The sequence below is a fragment of the Nansenia antarctica genome (genome assembly GCF_963989245.1).
Source record: "Nansenia antarctica genome assembly, chromosome: 20".
NCBI classification, from domain to species: Eukaryota; Metazoa; Chordata; class Actinopteri; order Argentiniformes; family Microstomatidae; genus Nansenia; species Nansenia antarctica.
In genome coordinates, this window is record NC_137693.1 from 19,576,395 (window position 1) to 19,596,488 (window position 20,094).

At 43.2% G+C, this 20,094-nt stretch overlaps 1 protein-coding gene across 2 annotated transcripts; it reads left to right on the forward strand.

Moving 5' to 3' along the window:
* Positions 1-1,456: 1,456 nt before the first annotated feature.
* Positions 1,457-13,537, forward strand: LOC308174546 (protein unc-119 homolog A-like; the record flags this gene model as incomplete). 2 transcript variants are annotated; one of them, XM_080549640.1, is made up of 5 exons in its annotated part: positions 1,457-1,664; positions 11,805-11,918; positions 12,097-12,196; positions 12,619-12,791; positions 13,425-13,537. In XM_080549640.1, 5 exons carry the CDS (start codon positions 1,457-1,459, stop codon positions 13,535-13,537), a joined length of 708 nt encoding a protein of 235 aa, XP_080405766.1. The 2 variants fall into 2 exon arrangements, with proteins under 2 accessions (XP_080405766.1, XP_080405767.1); XM_080549641.1 differs by having other exon boundaries at positions 1,535-1,664; positions 12,103-12,196.
* Between the last annotated feature and the right edge of the window lie 6,557 nt (positions 13,538-20,094).

The window sequence follows — 20,094 nt, forward strand, 5'->3', positions numbered from 1 at the left end:
AAGAAAAGTGTGCTTGCATCACAGAAATGGGAAAGAAGAAATGGAAAAACGAATCAATCAAGTTTTTAGGCTGCAACGGAGTGTATCCTACTGTTAGGGATAGGCCTAACCCTAACCTTTTCATGGCTCCCCAGTTCAGTGCCATTTACTGGTCTGCATGTCCGCTCTCTCCATCTGGGGCAATGTCGCAGCACTCCTATGCTGTGCTGCTCAATTGCACTTCATAACTGAAACATGTCACGAACAGCCAGGTCGAGATAATTAAAGGATAATCATTAAGCTAACAACCTGTTTGGATCGAACACTTGACCTCTCGATGTAGCCTATTGCGGCATAACAGATCTCTCTGTTTATTTACATTATCTGTTTTCTATTGTTGGTAAATATGTACATACGTAATATGTAAATACGTAAATAATAATAATTTTAATTTAAAAAAAACATATTAATATTGAAACTGTATATTATTAATTATTCATCTCTGAGTATTGGAGAAGGGGTAGGATTAAATAAGTTTATGCTTCTTCCTGCTCCTTTTCGGACATGTTAAGTAAATAGTGTTTTTTGTTTTGTTTTGTTTAGTTTTTTCTTGTTTTTGTTTAGTTTTTTCTTGTTTTTGTTTAGTTTTTTCTTGTTATAACTATTTCTTTTTTCACATGTTCGAAATAAAGCTTTCATTCATTCACTCTGTCGCTCACCACTTTATGAGTGACATCAAAACGGACGATACCATAGGCCTAATCGAGAGAGAGGGGGGGGGGGGGGGGGTAGCAACAAGAGGGTAAATAATAAACCACATCAATGCCCCATAATAGGATGATATTATCTTATCGATCTCATCGTCATATCAACTACGTCGTGTTTATGGGCGGTGAGCAGCACTTGAACGCCCCCCACAGTGAGGTAAGAGGAACGCCCCCCACAGTGAGGTAAGAGGGAATGCTCTCGGGTCTACTTGGAGATGCGTAAAGCCACATATGATGCCTCCTTTTTTTTAGTTCCGATCAAGACGACAATTTCACTCCACTGAAGCTGTACAAACTGAGAGCACATCGGGCTGCAGACGGCTGAGGACCTCACATGACAGACAGAGAGAAACTGTTTGAGTTTCGGTTGTTGCGCTGTTGTATGTAGGCGAGTTCGGTGAGGGATAATAATAATAATAATAATAATAATAATAATAATAATATATTTTTTTATTCAAATTGAGCAATTCAAATTCAAAGTCAGTAATTCAGATTCAGATTCTAGTGGCACAGATCTCTGCCCATAGATGAGCCACAGTGCATCTCGTCTGTTAGTCTCTCCGGCTCGGAGACAAGAAGGGGATTTAAGTGAATTAAGCACCGGGGGCAAATAGACAGCAGCTGTGCAGCCTTCGGCGAGGGAGGGAGGGAGGTGTTTGTATCTTCCAAGCCCGGGCTAAGAGAGGGGGGGGGAGGAGGAGGAGGGGAGAATGAGCTATTATTGTACCAGCAGAGGCAACAGCCAGGACCCGTCCAGCAGCCAGCAGACGAGCCCGAACCCACCGGCGGCGATGAAAGTGAAGAAAGGCTGCAACTCCACGGACGCCCCGGGGGTCCCGGTGACCACCGAGGGGGAACTGGCCGCCAACGCGACGATCACCCCCGAGGATGTACTGGGCTTACAGAAGATCACAGAGAGTAAGTTATTATAGCACCGACAAGACAAGCTATAGCACCCGATCCTCCTCTCCAAAACCCCCCATGAGAAATTAGATTATGGGGTATGCTCCATGTCTTAAGTGAGTGCATGAGTGCATGTCTTCAGGTTAGGTCTTAAGACGACTTAAGACATCTTGACAGACAAAACATTTCTTATTTTGGTTAATTAAGACATCTTAAGACATCTCAAAGACAAGGTGGTGGCTGGTTATGGAAGCGGTGGTGGTGTGTGTAGCTTGATTGTTGCAGATCAGATAGTGTGGAGTTGAGCGATGGTCTGGTGGACAGAGCAGATGGATGAAGTGCTTTCAACAGTTTCCCTCTCCATGCAGGGCTCTATTGTAATGCAACAATGTAACCATCATGAAGCGATTGCCAAAACTCAGACTGTCACCCAAAAAAAGAAGCTGTCTTTTTGTTCACATCATTATGTCTCTTGACCTGTGTGGTGGTATGGCTTTATTGTATGCCGATGACAGTGGGTTAGTCTGTTCCAGAATATAATTTCCTATATCTGGATAGTCATAGTGTGCAGAAGAGCGTAACTATTGAAAGGGTTCAAATAGCAAAGGAATTGTGTCCAACAATGACACATCTGTCAGACGAAATAGTGAAACACATTCTCATTATGAGTATCATCATCTTGACAACCTAGGTAATAACTTAAACAAATCCCTAGTGGTACTAACTACATCAGGCTACATACGGGATATTGCGTTTTAAATATGTGGGCTATTGACGTTTCCACTGTCCTTCTGGGGTTTGTTATGTAGTCTCACGATATTGTTATGAAAAAGTAGGCTACTGTAGTTACTGTGCATCAATTAAACCAGCTAAGTTGTTGACAAAATCAATACTATGTGCAGATAGATATAGGACCAGCTATATCTATCCACCTCTGATATCCTCACCCAACTAGCCTGTTAGTGCAGGACACTGTTATCTAACAGGTGGTCAGCGAGGGCCTTGACTATTTTAAGTCGGCCGTAATACCTTACACAACACAGGTATAAGGAGACATGAGACTTGCCCCCTGAGTCTCACAGTGGAAAAGGTAGTCCTGAGCAGCTTTGGTTGTTGTTGAGTGAACTGTAGCTGTTCCTCTAGAGAGCAGAATGTACAGATATATAGAGAGCAGAATGTACAGATATATAGAGAGCAGAATGTACAGATATATAGAGAGCAGAAATATAGGCCTAGTGCCAATCACAGAGTGGATCCTTTTTCTTCCGCAATATTTCTCATCTCCTTCCCCGGTCCCCTTATCTGCTTGACGTTCACCTCCTTATCTCTTCCTCTCCTCTTGCCTCCTTTCCTGTTCTCTTACTCTTCACGACCACGACATCTGTCAAGACCCGATTGGTTAAAAGCAACGTGTGGTGGAAGCCTAATCACTCCTACACATGACTTTGTTGTGAAGAAGAACAGGGGGTTATCAAAAGGAGAGTATATTTGGGAATTTGAACTTAGACTTGGTGAATGGAAATGAGTGCATCCCTTTGTATGTGTGTGTGTGTGTGTGAGAGACTGAGACTGTCCGCTCTGTCTTGTTGTTCAGTTTTCCATGAGTGAGGAGGCTACTATGGGGCAACTCAGGGACAGCGCAGCAGAAAGACCCGTCTGGGGATGTTTGAATGATTCTTCCTCCCAGGCCCGGACCGTGTTACTGTCATAGAAACGCCCTCCGAGCATCTTGATTCACCCTCCTCCATCCTGACTCACCCCCTTCACCAGCATCCACCCCCCCTCACCCCCTGCACCCTCCTCCACCTTTCTTCACCCCCTGCACCCTCCTCCACCTTTCCTCACCCCCTGCACCCACCTCCACCTTTCCTCACCCCCTGCACCCACCTCCAAACCCCTTTAACAAAATATGTACACTCACTCACTCGCTCACTCACTCGCATTATAGACTGAATAATAGGCACTCCTAACATGCGCACACTCTCTTTCTCTCTCTCTCTCTCTCTCTCTCTCTCTCTCTCTCTCTCTCTCTCTCTCTCTCTCTCTCTCTCTCTCTCTCTCTCTCCCTCTCTCCCTCTCTCTCTCTCTGAGGCTGACATCTTTCCTCTCAGTCAAAGAAAGAGAGAACCAGAGCTGGCCCCAGAGGAGTGGGAGGTGGTGAACCCAACAGATTACACCACATAGCCAAAAGTATGTGGACACAATTATGGTCTGTTCCTGACATTGCATTGCAGCACAAGACATAAATCAAGCATGATTCAAGATTAAAAGTGTCAGTAGTACAGGACATAACTGACAACAAATAATAGGCATAGTACAAGATAAGGTGGCAATAGTGCAGGTAAGTCAACACGGCTTACACTAATGGTGCCTGTAGTGATAATAGAGAGTTCACAGTAGTAAAGTGTGTTGTGCTGTTTTCATGGTTTGGGCTAGGCCTCTTAGTGTCAGTGAAGGGAAATCTTAATGCTACAGCATACAATGAGATTCTAGAGAATTGTATGCTTCCAATTTTGTGGCAACAGTTTGGGGGAAGGTCCTTTCCTGTTTCAGCATGACAATGGCACCATGGCACAAAGTGACGTCCATCATGACATGGTTTGCTGAGTTTGATCTGGGAGAACATGACTGGGCTGCACACAGAGCTCTGACCTCAACCCCATCAAACACCTTTGGGATGAATTGGAACGCTGACGGCGAACCAGTCCTCGTCTCCCAACATCAGTGCCTGACCTTACTAATGCTCTTGTGGCTGAATGGGAGAAAATCTCGTCTTCCCAGAAGAGTGGAGGCTGTTATAGCAGGGGGGGAACCAACTCCATATTAATACCCATGGTTTTGTAACAAGATGTTCAACAAACACATCACCAAGGTGATGTTCAGGTGTCAACAAGTAACTGTGCACATACAGTACATTAGAGCAACATTTATTAATTTTCTCAACAGAGATTGATTCATTTCAAGACATTATTGAGATATGAATGTTTGCCTAATCAGTATTAAGAGTATCTTTTGCCATCGCTTTCCTATGAAAACTGTGCTAAAAAGAAATTCTGTAATAAGTAATAAAAAAACAAATATATATATGTTACGGCACATGTGGGAATGCGGTACATGTGGGAAAACTAGGGTTAGGGTTAGGTGCTACGGTGTTAGGGTTAAGGTTAGGGTTAGGATTAGTAGGGTTAGGGTTTGGATTACGGTTAGGGTTAGACATGCCAGCATGTACCAAGTCGACGTAGCACCTAACCCTAACCCTAGTTTTCCCACATGTACCGTATTCCCACATGTACCGTAACTTATAGATATTTACTGTATATCGATTATCTGTGAATTTTGAACCCCCCATAAATCGGCATCAGTATCGTACCCAATAATCCAGTGTGTTCTGAGCTGCTGCGTCATGTGACTGTGTCATGTGACTGACGAATGTCCACTCTGTCTAAATCACACAACAGAACCCACGATGGCTGTACTACTTACTCTCTCACATAACCACAATACCAGCATCAGAGAAACCATATTCCTGTGGTCTGCTTGGGCTGTTGGTCCTACATGGCACATACTTTTTCTTTCTGTCAGTGTCTCTGTGTAGTTGTAGGCAGAGTCAATAGGATGACAACCCCATGACAGCCTTATGTATCACAAACCCTGGGGCAGGAGATTTAGAGCACGGTAGAAATGCATTATAATGAGCTTAAATACTGGTCCTCGTTCGACACAATTGGAAATCATGTGCTCATACGTGTATTCTATACATTTCTATGTAGTAATTCTGTAATATTCCCCTCTCCTGAATAAGGATCAGTTCTGATACCCCTGTATCGTATTGTGATATATCTCTTCATATCGGATTAGAAGATATTACACACTTGATTCAGATAATTGTACTCTAAATTGAAGACCGTCATTAGAGGATCATTTTAATCAGATATGTTGTTGTATGGTGAGCTGGAACAAAAGTCTACACACACACAACACACAAAACCTGCACTATAGCCTGTTCTAATGCTCCTAATTTACTACAGACATAATCCCGTATGTCACTTAGTACCAGTAGCAGTTGGCCACATGTCACTGGGAAGTGTTTATGTAAGGCCGGCTATGCTGCTTACTGTAAGCATGGTATCTGTACATCTCTCTCTCTCTGTCTCTCTCTCTCTCTCTCTGTCTCTCTCTCTCTCTCTCTGTCTCTCTCGCACACCATACATCATACTGTACATGCAGACACACGCGTCTTCCCTAAATAGTTCTTTCATAATTTGGAGGTGTGCTTTGGGTCATTGTCCTGTTGTAGGAGGAAATTGGCTCCAATCAAGCGCTGTCCACAGGGTATGGCATGGCGTTGCAAAATTGAGTGATAGCCTTCCTTATTCAAAATCCCTTTTACCTTGTATTGTACAAATCTCCCACGTTACCAGCACCAAAGCAGCCCCAGACCATCACGTTACCTCCACCATGCTTGACAGATGGCGTCAGGCACTCTTCCAGCATCCTTTCACTTGTTTTGCGTCTCACAAATGTTCTTCTGTGTGATCCAAACACCTCAAACTTCGATTTGTCTGTCCATAACACTTTTTTCCAATCTTCCTCTGTCCAATGTCTGTGTTCTTTTGCCCATATTAATCTTTTCCTTTTATTGGCCAGTCTCAGATATGGCTTTTTCTTTGCCACTCTGCCTAGAAGGCCAGCATCCCGGAGTCGCCTCTTCATTGTAGATGTTGACACTGGCGTTTTGTGGGTACCATTTAATGAAGCTGCCAGTTCAGGACCTGTGAGGCGACTATTTCTCAAACTAGAGACTCTAATGTACTTGTCTTCTTGCTCAGTTGTGCACCGGGCCTCCCACTTCTATTTCTACTCTGGTTAGAGCCTGTTTGTGCTGTTCTCTGAAGGGAGTAGTACACACCATTGTAGGAAATGTTCAGTTTCTTGGCAATTTCTTGCATGGAATAGCCTTAATTTCTATTCATTTTGAGAGTATAATCGAACCCACAAATGTGATGCTCCAGATACTCAACTAGCTCAAAGGAAGGCCAGTTTTATAGCTTCTCTAACCAGCAAAACGGTTTTCAGCTCTGCTAAAGTAATTGCACAAGGTTTTTCTAATCATCCATTAGCTTTCTAACGCAATTAGCAAACACAATGTACCATTAGAACACTGGAGTGATGGTTGCTGGAAATGGGCCTCGATACACCTATGTAGATATTCCATTAAAAACCAGACGTTTGCAGCTAGAATAGTCATTTACCACATTAACAATGTATAGAGTGTATTTCTGATTAATTCATTGTTATCTTCATTGAAAAAAAACTGTGCTTTTCTTTAAAAAATAAGGACATTTCCAAGTGACCCCAAAGTTTTGAACGATATATGCTACTTATCACATTGCAGCCTAACACCTCCAACCCCTCTCCCCAGTCTCTCTCCTAACCCCCCCACACACACACCCTGCTAGTGATAAGGTGGATTTGCGTCCATGCAAGTCACTAAACCGGATTAGTCCAGCTGAGCTGCGTTGGGCTGCAGTGCCTTTACTGCTCTTGCTACGATTGGCTGCTCAGCCTCTCCCAAACAGTCTGTGTTAATTTTAACCTTTTATTCTTTCTGACTGTAGCATTCTGAATAGCTGTAGCATGTAGCTTTGCTACAGTGTGTCATTGGACAACTGAAGGCCTTATGCATTACAGACACTGTGCTGTTCACAGAAAAAGGTCTTATTTAAGCCGTGTGTATTTACAGCAACATCATGTCAGCTCGGCAGAATAAGAACAAGCTCTTATTGGTAGTGTGGGGGTCGTGATAATGTAAAAAACCAAAAAAACAATGGCATTAATGTCATGATACATTTATTGAGAGTAGAGGTAACCCAGTGTGGGCACGGTGACAGGTGACAGGTGCATCTCCATGCCAACAAAACCACAAGTTCCAATCCAGAAAGATCATATCATTCCTGTGAGAGTGAGTCTGTCTGGTTAGGGTGGCTGTCATAATCATAAACAGCAAAGAAAATGAGGACATGGTTAGCTTTGAGGGTCACAGATACGTATGTGGGCATCCCATAGTAGTATATCCCATAGTAACTGAATATATTGATTAAATGATGCTGGAAATAATAGGCTTTACAAATGGCCTGTCAAGTGCAGATGAATAGTCTGTGCTTCTTAGTGGAACTGAATTGAGTGGAAATCATCCACTTTTCTCATCCACTATGATCCTATCCCTGTTCTCCTTTCAACCCCTCCTACCTTCCTCCTGCCTTGGGCTCCCCCCTCTCTCTTTCAGCTATCTTTGTTTTCCAGTTAGTTATAGTTGACGCACGCACGCACACACACACACACACACACACACACACACACACACACACACACACACACACACACACACACACACTCACACACACACACACACACACACACACACACCCCCCCTTCCTAACCCCCAGATGGCTAATCTCTCAGGATTAGTCGTCTAAAAATGTCCACCGCCGTTACTCAGGCCTGGGTCATGTGATGCTGTCACATCACATGGCCTACTGTACGTCACATGGCCTACTGTACGTCACATGACCTACTGGTACGTCACATGGCCTACTGTACGTCACATGACCTACTGTACGTCACATGGCCTACTGTACGTCACATGACCTACTGTACGTCACATGACCTACTGTACGTCATATGCCATGGCTTAACAGCCATCAGAATGGGCCCTGTTCTGTTCAAATACTTTAGAAATGCATTCCTCCTTGAGATCATCACTGGTTTGACATGGCTGGATTGCTTTTCACTTTCGCTCATTTTTTCACTCATCAAATGACGTCCAGATTAATGATTAGGATACCTCCTAAAAGGGGGGAGGGAGAAATGCATGTTTAATGGTGTCGCTACTAGCCAGGAACACCATGTAGTCGGGAATATCCTATGGGAGCTGTAATTAATCAGTCAAGTCCACAACAACAATTATCAGCATTAGGGCAGAAAAGAGGGGGGACCATGTGTGCTCATGCCTTGGTGATATGGAGGTGAAATGCAGAACAGATTTAGGTTAGGTGTTGAACAGCTCTATGTAGAATGTGGAGCAGGTCTACAGTGCAGTGTTGTCTAGACTGGGGCCTGCTGGTAGAAGATCTGTAAGCAGGGCTGGAGGAAGTTAATTGGCCCAGTGGCTGGTTGCTAGGTGATAGTGACAGAGTGTGAGAGAACTTGTCAACCCCTATGTGTGTGTGTGTGTGTGTGTGTGTGTGTGTGTGTGTGTGTGTGTGTGTGTGTGTGTGTGTGTGTGTGTGTGTGTGTGTGTGTGTGTGCGTGTGTGTGTGCGTGTGTGTGTGTGTGTGTGTGTGTGTGTGTGTGTGTGTGTCTGTGTGTGTGTGTGTCCTTATTTGAGGTGAGCAGAGCTGTTGACTTCCTGTCTCTACCGTGTGGTGAACTGTCAGTAGAGCTTGAGCACAACTATCTGTGTGTGTGTGTGTGTGTGTGTGTTTGTGTCAGTGGTGTACTCTAGCATGACTGTCCCTTTTTGTCTGTCTGTTTCCTGTTTTCAGCTTGAGCGTCTGTGTGGTGTAGCCTATGTGAAATGTTCTCACCACAGATGTTTCCTTCTCTTATTCTTTACATAACAGCATTAGCCGTTTGCCTCTCTCTCTCTCTGCTAAATAAATAACACACACACACACACGCACACACATTGACAAGACTACCCCCCGCACACCACACATAGAAGCATACCACAAACAGACGCACACACACACACACACACACATATATCCAACTCCTGTGCAACATTCTTTTGAATGTATATTTTGAGTGTATAGTTTTTCTTACCATAAATGTATATCATTTGATAATTTTATCAATTTTTTAATATGAATATATTATTATATTTGATTATATTCTATCTCTTAGATGTACCCTAAATGGAGGCCCCCCAGCGGACGTATCTCACACGATTGTACTTATATAATCCGTATAATCTCAATAGAGTGAGAAATAAACTTCTTGTATCTTGTTTGCAGCACTCAAGTTGAGGGGGGATGAGGGGAGATGGCATCCCCCCTGAAATAAAAACAGTCAAAATCCTCCCCCTTCTAAAATGTAAACATTTCGTTTTGTGCATAATTGAGTAAAATACTGTGGGCGAGGGGGCACGCACACATGCAATGACATTTTGACCAAGTGACTGACACTGAAGTCACTGACGCTGTGGGGATGCTAACATTGTCTCCATATGATAAAATCCACCATCCCCCCTGATTTTCTTTTACAACTTGAGTACTGCTTGTTTGTATCTGTAGTGTTGTGAAGAACCATCATGGCTCAAGAGACGAGACCATGCCTGTTAGTGAGCTGTGTTCCAGTGACCTCTGAGCTGTCAGACTGCTCTGTGAGCAGGGCTGGTTTGACATGAGGGGTAGTGGTGGTCTAGTGGATAGTGAGTTGGACTTGGGATCGGAAGGTTGTGAGTTCAAATCCCGCCTGAAGCCACACCACTACTAGTGTGCCCTTGGGTAAGGCACTTAGCCCTCAGTTACTCCAGGGGGAATGTCCCTGTAATTCGTAATTGGAAGTCGCTTTGGATAAAAGCGTCTGCTAAATGGCAACATTATTAATTAAATTACATAACTATTGAACTATTTATCAAACCTCAGGTTCATCCAACCCAAACATGTTGTAAGTGTGTGCGTGCGTGCGTGGGGCGTCCTGACTTAGGTAACAGGTTGTAAGTGTGTGCGTGCGTGCGTGGGGTGTCCTGACTTAGGTAACAGGTTGAGTATAATCTCTTCATGGTAGCACGCTCAGGGCTGGGAAGCAATCTAGAGGTGAGAGCAGGGACCAACACACACACACACACTCTCGTCTCTGCTCATAAGAGGTCGTTAGAAGGCTCCATAGGAGTGATTAGGAAGAAGACAGAGAAGGAGGGTAACACAAGCCGTGTGGGGGAAGAGAGGACTATTCCCCATGTATAGCCCTTACACAGGTAGATTTACGCTTCTAGTCTTTGCAAACTGAGCCTGTATGATGTTAACGATAGAGTACGTGCATAACCCCCCGAGAGAGAGAGAGAGAGAGAGAGAGAGAGAGAGAGAGAGAGAGAGAGAGAGCAGTGGAATGGCTGGGTATGTGACATTGGTACATGCAGGCGTTTCCCTGTGTGGCAGAGATATGAAAAGATGATGTCATCCTTCAGGAGAACGCTAGCGTCAGCATTCAGACGGGGAAAAACATGGAGTCAGACTGAATCACATCACACAGAGGGGACGGCTGGACCCAGCCAGCACTAGGCTACATGCAGAAGGAAAACACTCATTGACTCCTAAAGGGATGATACACATACACACACACCACACCACACCACAATCTTGTTAGAGGTGATAACATGTTTCAGTGAGTTTTTCGACCAGGTACAGTATGTGGAGTTTTCATTTTTTCCATTGTCTGCAGAGACGCTCACTGGAGACGAAAAAAAGTCTCCTTTCTTTGTGGATAGAAGACATGGTTTTGACTGGTCTGGTGGAGTGGTTGAGTTGAGGTAGTGACTGTGGCGATACATTTGTTGTTCCATCTGACACTGGCGTCAGGACTCACAGGAAGCAAGAAGTCAGGGTCGCAGCCCTGCTCTGGAACACCAACCAGCAGTGACCCACCTGGGGACGGCAGGAAGGATTAGAAGAGTCCAAATAGGGGCGCTTAGGTAGCGTAGCGGGTTAAGCGTTGACCATGTAACCGCAGGGTCCCCGGTTCAATTCCGGCCGGGGACATATCCTGCATGTCATCCCTCCTCTCTCTCTCACCCATCCTTCCTGTCATATCTCTACTATCTCTATCACAATAAAAAGAAAATATGAGTCCAAATAGTGTGAGAAAGATGGAGATGGAGACCTATATCTCTCTGTGTATCCCAATGACACATTTAGATTATGGTCATTGTGTATATTGGGTACAAACAATATGACGCCTCAGTTTCAGGTCTGTGAGTCCAGTCCATGTAAAAGACAGAGCCCCTCTATGTTTTTCTAACCGATGAATAATATGATTTAGATCTCCCATCAGGCTTATTTATGCACAATAGAGGATGAGGTTATAGAAAGGAAAGGTAAAACCCTCCCTTCTCCTAAGACACCTTCTTCTTTTTGTTCTCTTTCTCTCTGTCAGACTACCTGTGTGGGCCCGATCAGAATGTCTTCCACATTGACTTCACCAGGTTTAAGATCCGAGACATGGAAACGGGGACCGTGCTGTTTGAGATCACCAAACCCCCATCCACAGGTGACAAACACACACACACACACACACAAACACACACGCACGCAACGCAATTGATCACTCACTCACTCTCCCGTAAGCAGACACACACACACACACATAAAGTACATCTGTCAGTTCATCTGTTGTAGTTCTGATACGAGATTCCTCTCTCTCTCTTTCTCTCTGTCTCTCTTGTCAGATAAAGATGGGAATAAGAGGAATGTTGACCCAAATGCTGGGCGGTTCGTCCGGTACCAATTCACCCCGGCCTTTCTCCGACTGCGACAAGTGGGCGCCACGTAAGTGAGACGTTAGCCCAATCTCTCACGACCTGCCACAAGATAGTCTTTAATTCATTGAACTGAAAAGACTGATACCAAGCTCCGGACCTGGGGGTGATGGGGCCTTTTCAGCCGCAGTCTCGTCCCTCTGGAACGCCCTCCCCAACCACATCAGACAGGCCAACACCCTCCCAACATTTAAACAGGCCCTCAAAACCCACCTCTTCAAGCTTGCCTTCACCAGTCACCCCTCTCCCCCTCCCCTTTCCATGTGTCCCCAGCACTACCTTAATTAGGACCCTATACTTTCTTTTATTTATTTCTACCTCGATCTTTTCAGTTTGTAAAGCGTCTTTGAGTGTCTAGAAAAGCGCTATATAAGTCTAATGTATTATTATTATTATTATCATTATTATTTCCTCTCTCCCGTTGCTGTCTAGTGTGGAGTTCACGGTAGGAGACATGCCCATAGAGAACTTCAGGATGATCGAGAGGCACTACTTCAGAGAGAAGCTGCTGAAGAGCTTTGACTTTGAGTTCGGCTTCTGCATGCCCAGCAGCAAGAACACCTGCGAACACATCTACGAGTTCCCCCCTCTGTCCGAGGATATCAGTGAGTGTACACACACACACACACACACACATACACACACACACACACACCATCATCATCATCATCATCATCATCGGCAGTCGTAGTCGAGTATGACTGTCCTCCTTCTTTGTGGGTCTTCAGGTGGCTGCGTATTTTGGTGCAGTGTGGGCAGCAGGGGACAGTGTGGGCAGCAGGGGACAGTGTGGGCAGGGGACAGTGTGGGCAGGGGACAGTGAGGGCAGGGGACAGTGTGGGCAGCAGGGGACAGTGTGGGCAGGGGACAGTGTGGGCAGCAGGGGACAGTGTGGGCAGCAGGGGACAGTGTGGGCAGGGGACAGTGAGGGCAGGGGACTGTGAGGGCAGGGGACTGTGAGGGCAGGGGACAGTGAGGGCAGGGGACCTCCTGTGGTACCTCCTCTGTTGGGCCAACTCTGAGACTCAGGGAGGGAGAATGTTTTCTGACAAGGGGACGAGTCTCTTAGCTAAAGCATGAGCTCTTCTTCTTCTTCTTCTTCTTCTTCTTCTTCTTCTTCTTCTTCTTGATATGATGCGGTATGCACCCTCTCAGTTGTGGTGGTGATAATAACGTACTCATTTGTATATAATACAATACATCGTCTATAATGTGACTGTCTCTGTCTCCCCCTGCAGTGCAAGAGATGATCCTGCACCCATACGAGACACAGTCAGACAGCTTCTACTTTGTGGACAACAAGCTGGTGATGCACAACAAGGCAGACTACTCCTACAGTGGTAGCCCATAGGGACGACACTGGGATGACAGACTGAGGGACAGACAGACGGATGGATGTATGGAGAAACCTAGGGATCGTACCCACTGATCTCATGCTCCCCCGACCCCACCCCGACCCCCTCACATGGAGCAGTTAGTGTCTCCCACATCAGAGAACACCACTTAGGAGACAAGACCAGAAACCAGCTGCTGCGTGCGTGCGTGCGTGCGTCCATAGCTTGTCTGTGGTTGTCAGAGCCTGGGAACAAACACACCCACATACATGCTCCAAGCGCACACACACACACACACACACACACACACTCTCAAGACACCACTAGGTCAAACACTGCCATTGATCCAATAGATGCCAGCATGTCAGGTGTATCAGTGAAATTAGCCGTGTTAACGTCAAAATTGGCCATACACGTGAATTGTGTAGATCTGCAAAAAAAAAAGATATGGCGGGTGGGGGAGTCTACGTATCATCCAAGTCATCTGCGAGTAGGCATTATACATTTTCTCTTGTGTGAGTGAATGTACTTCACCCCTGGGTCTAGTCTGCGAGCTAGCGTCTTCCTGTCTGCTCTGTCGGCTAAAGTCCGCCGCTGCTCGATAGACCGTCTCGTTGAAATAACTTGTAGCTGCTCCAGGCAGCGTTGAGAACACACCCACGACAAGCAACCTGTTTTCAAAGTCATTACGCGGGTGCGTTAGTTTAGCTTGCAAGCTGGCAAGCGCTAGCTAGGGGCAGGGGTGGGCTCAGACCACCAAAACGTGCATCATGGCCGATCCAAAACTATTTTTTTTCGGAATTGTTGATATTGTTGATATGCGCGTGTATGTTTCTTTATGGGTCTCTGTGTGTTTGTCTTTGTTTCTGCGTATGATATGAGTGTGTGTGTATGTATACTGTATGTGTTTGAATATATCTGTGTGTGAGTCAATAGCTTTAAGGTAATTGATCTTGAAATATAAAATATCAATCATTTCCCTGTCAATCTTTCCATCCGTTATGATTTTCTTTTGGTACACAGAGTATAATATGTCGGGTGTATAGACATTTACATTACATACATTTACAGTACTTCTCTATATATGTTTAGATTATTTTTACAATGTCCGTAAGCTAGTGCATTTATATGGTAGCCAGTAGATGGAAATTCATTATGTTCTGGACCGACATCTACATTTTTCAAAGCTCTCAACTTTGACCGACCCAGCGGTATAAGGACATTTACCAGGGGAAAAAATAGAACATTGCCACATTGTTACCTTTGCATTCATATACCGACCAGCAGACCTCTCCGGCAAGTCCTTTCCACATGACATTTGTGTTTGGTTATGACACTGTTATGACTGACTACATTACCAGCATTATGCAATTGTGGTTGGGAGGTATCCATGTTGATGTTTACTGTATTATTTTTTGTGTGCATTTTTTGTGTTTTTTGAAAATGTCTTCATAGGACAGAAAAGGGAATCTTGAAAGCTGCTTTGCAGTTCTTTTGTTAGGAATCATTTAGAAAAATGTTCCCTGGGTCTGAAAAGTAGGAAGTTTAAGCAACACTTGCTGATAAAAGATTTGTATTTTCTCTCTCTGTCTCTTTAATTGCTGTCTGTATTCTGTTTGTCTAGTTCTTTCTTTTTCTTTTTCCAACAGTCTTCTTTATTTCCTATGTTTTCTTTTCCATCCCCCTCTCTCCATCTTACCCTCCTTCTCTGTCTCTCTCTGAGACTCATTCCAGTGAGGTAGGACCTGTGTGGATGGTGGTGTGGTTAGCAGCAGACAGATGATGCTGTTACCAAGGATTTTCTAATCGGACACAGAGTCAGCTCTGACTGTCAGCATCACTTAGGATGCCTAACGTGACTTCCACTCCTTGTCTCCTTTCCTCCATGTGATCCACAGATATGGAAAAAACTCGAAAGGTCTAAGCAGATTTCCAGGATGCTTCCAACCACACTTTGCTTTCACCAGTCCTGTGTTTTCAGATCAGTTACGCTGTAGAGGAGGCAGTTCTAGGGGGCTGCAGTGTCTGCTGGATATTTATCTTCCTTGGGTCATCTAATATATATATATATTAGTTTAATTAATAACATTGGACATGGAAAGAGTCGTAGCCTTTGTGTCCCAGGTTTGAGCCAGCTTCTGATTGAAAGGTATAGGGTTCAAATCCAGCAGACACTGCCACACCATCAGACAAGTGTAGCATGAGAGGCTGTGGTGGACCCCACCATGACCTGACTCAGTCCAACAATGTTGAAATTGATGAACTTGAATGATGATGTTAGTCGAACATGTATAACAGATTTATTTATGATTGTGATTCATTCATGTCAAAATGATTTTTGAAATAAACTGATGAATATGTACATTTTTGACAGTTCAAATGCAAAGTCTGGGCGAACAAAAAGAAATAAAGGTTTATGTGATTTTTAAAAATAACGATCCAATTTGTCTTTATTCTCACATTGAAGGGTGTGTGAGTGGCACTTACAGGATCTTGAAGTTGGCTGCGATAGTGAGTGTGATCAGTTTTCACCGATTACTTTTTGCTCAACAGGGTCACGTTCTGTAGCTTATGTATGATAGTTCAGCTAGACACATATCAAGTAGATTAGAATAGGCTTATTATTCTTATGTGCTTTATACAACACATTTCTATCTGTACAATGAGTTCCTCTTGAAGGTGACCCAGCTGCCTTGAGGACTGGAATTGAGCACCACAGCCTGTGGTCTCTGGACATTGTTGCCAGATGGGATTGTTTTCCAGCCTAACCACAGTCTAAAAACCGCCCATTCTGATCATAAGTAGCCCAATTGGGCGGGAATACACCCAATCTGGCAACATTGTCTCTGGACTATTCTGAGTTCTGTTCTGTCTAAAGAAAAAAGAGGATAATAATAATAATAATAATAATGATAATAATGATAATAATGAAAGAGTATAGATGTAGGATGTGGAGATTAGGCCTTTGTATAAGACTAGGGTTAGAGATAGATCTCTCTTTACTGGGTTCCTAAAATGAGGCATGGGAGAAAATAGGAGAGACAAAAATGACCAGTTAGAAACTCATTACTCATTAAGAAGGTATTTATTTTACAAACACAAATGCAAATAGTTATATACAAATACATTTTAAGCTCCAGAAAACATGATAGTGAACAGAGTTGACAGATATCCTCTACTTGGACCTGATCACATTCTACCAGTAGTCTTCTTATTCAGAAGAGGAACTTCTGTGATCTTATGGTTGTAGAATGTAGAAACAACCAAACCATGCTACAAAACAAACAACAACAACCTTTACACTATATCCATGAGATATCATGTGATACACAATAACAGAGGCTGTGCGACATACAGTATTCTGTGATCCCACAAGAGGACCACAATAATAAATAAATAAATCTCAGATGTGCATTACGAACATACATTTATGGATGTCACAGAACGTCAGCTCAAGATAAGACAAAGAAGGTTCTAGTCATCGGAGCAAAAGCTGAAAGAGAAAAACTGTCTGCATACTAAAAGACACCACACCCCAGGTTTGACTCCCATCTTCATTTTGAAACCCATATCAAGATTGTGACTAAAACATAAGGAACATTGATTAGGTGCAACCTTTTCTTTCTCACTGAAAGAAACCCTGAGATGCTGAGAGATGCATGCTTTTATTACCAGCAGGCTTAATCATTGTATGGCTCTCGTGTCTGGTCTACCAAAGGAAGCTATTGGTCAACTGCAAACCCATACTGAACTCAGCAGTCCTGACCAATATCAGACGAAGAGTTACACCAGTTTTACAGTCTCTGCATTGGTTTCCAAAAATGTCCACAGCAGTGGCGGACTCAGGCTGTTTGAAAGGCAGGAGCGAAAAGAAAAAAAGTGCACCTACTGCACAACATGGGACCCCATCAGTGCACATGGTCAAGTTTAGACCATTGGAAGGGCAGCCAATAGGGCACATCCTCTAATTTTGCCACTCAAAAGGGCACTTTAGTGCAACGTTTTTCAACTGTGGGGGCACATGGTCTAATTTAGACCATTGGAGGGGCACCAATAGGGCACATCCTCTCATTTTCGCCACTCAAAAGGGCATTTTTGCCACTCAAAAGGGCACTTAAAGACCTCTTGGGTTGCTTTCGCAGTATGTTTTGGGTCATTGTCTATCTGTACTGTGAAGCGCCATCCAGTCAATGTAGCTGAATTTGGCTGAATCTGAGCAGACAGTATATCCCCAAACACTTAAGAATTCACCTGGCTGCTTCTGTCTTCTTTTACATCATCAATAAAAACTAATGACCCAGTGCCATTTGAAGCCATGCATGCCCATGCTATCACACTGCCTCCACTATGTTTTACAGATGATGTGGTATGCTTCGGATCATGAGCCATTCCAAGCCTTCTCCATACATTTTTGGTACAGGTTGATCTTAGTTTCATCTGTCCAAAGGATGCTGTTCCAGAACTGGGATGGCTTTTTTAGATGTTTTTTGTCTAATCTATCTTCTCTTTACGTTAGACTTAGATATATGCCTTCCTCCCAGAGACTGTTCTTCATTTGGCTGGATGTGAAGGGGTTTTTCTTTACCATGTAAAGGATCCTGCATTCATTCACCACTGTTGTCTCCCGTGGACGTCCCAGCCTTTTTGTGGTGCATTGCTCACCAGTGTGCTCTTTTCTTCTCCGAATGTACCAAACTGATTTGGCCACTCCTAATGTTCCTGCTATCTCTGATCGATTTCCTTTTTTTTGCAGCCTAAGCATGGCCTGTTTCACTTGCATTGTGAGCTCCTTTGACCACATGTTGTGCAGAATAGCAACAGCTTCCAAATGCAAATGCCACACTTAGAATCAACTCAGTCCTTTTACCTGCTTAACCGATAAAGAAATAAACAAGGAATAGCCCATACCTGTCCATGAAACAGCTTTTGGTCCCTTGAAAAAGAGGGGGCTACATATTAAGGAGCTGTAATTCCTAAGTAAACAGCTAAAATAAATAAAATGCTGTCAGTGTCGAAATATATATGGACCTAACTGTGTGTGTATGTGTGTGTGTATATAGTATATAGATGTATATATATATATATATATATATATATATATATATTACTATTTATTCTACTTTATCTTTCTAAATAAAATACATTTTATAAAGTTTTAGAAAACATTGGCAAAGATGACTTCCAGACACAGGTTTCAACATTTTATTTACCTTGAAATAATAAGTTCCTCATCCGAGAACACAATATTATCATAGCAGGCCTACTAAAGAATCAGTTTAAGAAGACCAAAGGACAAAATACTGCATAACAATACACACTTTTAAAGTGCATATTATTTGGTCGACATGGAAAATATGATTGAGAATTTGAAAATATTAGTTAGTTTGGTTGGTTGGATGGGTGGATAGAATGTTAAATGTCCTCTCCTGATATCTAACCATTGGATTATTTTCTAGCCTTCAATCGTGCTATGATAGTTTGCTATCTTTAACTGATTTTAACTGATTTTGACCCACAAAAACTTGAATATTTCATAAACCATTCACAAAAACCTTCCATAAAGCAATAGCAACAAAATATGCAAACAAAACCAAAACTAAACCGGTCACATGTCGAAGTGTCATACAACAGGGGCAATTCAAAGTGCTTTACATACATTATTTAAAATTACAGCAAGAGGAGCATAAGAAAATAAAAATTACAATGAATAAAAGCAAATATAAGAATTAAATAGATAAAACATTTAAAAAGACAATAGTTAATGGAAAAAAGACATTGATAGAAGTGTTTGTGTTTAATCATAACTGGTGCAAAACCTGAAGGTTTTTAGCTTAGATTTAAATATTTTAAGGGTTTGGGCCTGTTTGATTTCTTCAGGGAGTTTGTTCCAGGAGCATGCAGCAGCGTGACTGAAAGCTGCTGCACCGTGTTTTGTTTTTACTCTTGGAATTATTAGCTGATTTGTCTCAGCTGACCTTAGGGACCTTGCGGGAATATAGGGTGGGAGGAGATCTGATATGTATTTTGGTCCAAGACCATTTTGTGATTTGTATGTAATTACGGTAGGAGGATTTTGAATTCAATTCTCTGAGAGACTGGTAGCCAGTGCAGGGATCTCAGGATTGGTGTAATGTGTTCAAATGTCTTTGTTTTTGTTAGGACCCTAGCAGCGGCGTTTTGGATGAGCTGCAATTTACGAACAGCTCCTTCAGATAGGCCTGTTAGTAGACCATTACAATAATCAAGTCTACTCAAAACAAATGCATGGATGAGTTTTTCAAGGTCTTGTTTGGACATGAAACCTCTCATTCTTGTTATGTTTTTCAGATGATAGTAGGCTGATTTAGTTATCGAGTTTATGTGGCTGTTGAAGTTTAGATCGGAGTCTAGAATTACACCAAGATTTCTGACCTGTTTTTTAGTGTGAAGAGAGAGAGAGAATCAAGTTTTGCACTGACTTTCGATCTTTTGTCAGGTGCACCGAATACAATTATCTCTGTTTTGTCCTTGTTTAGTTGGAGGAAGTTTTGTGTCATCCAGGCGTTTATTTGCTCAATGCAATTACAGAGATTGT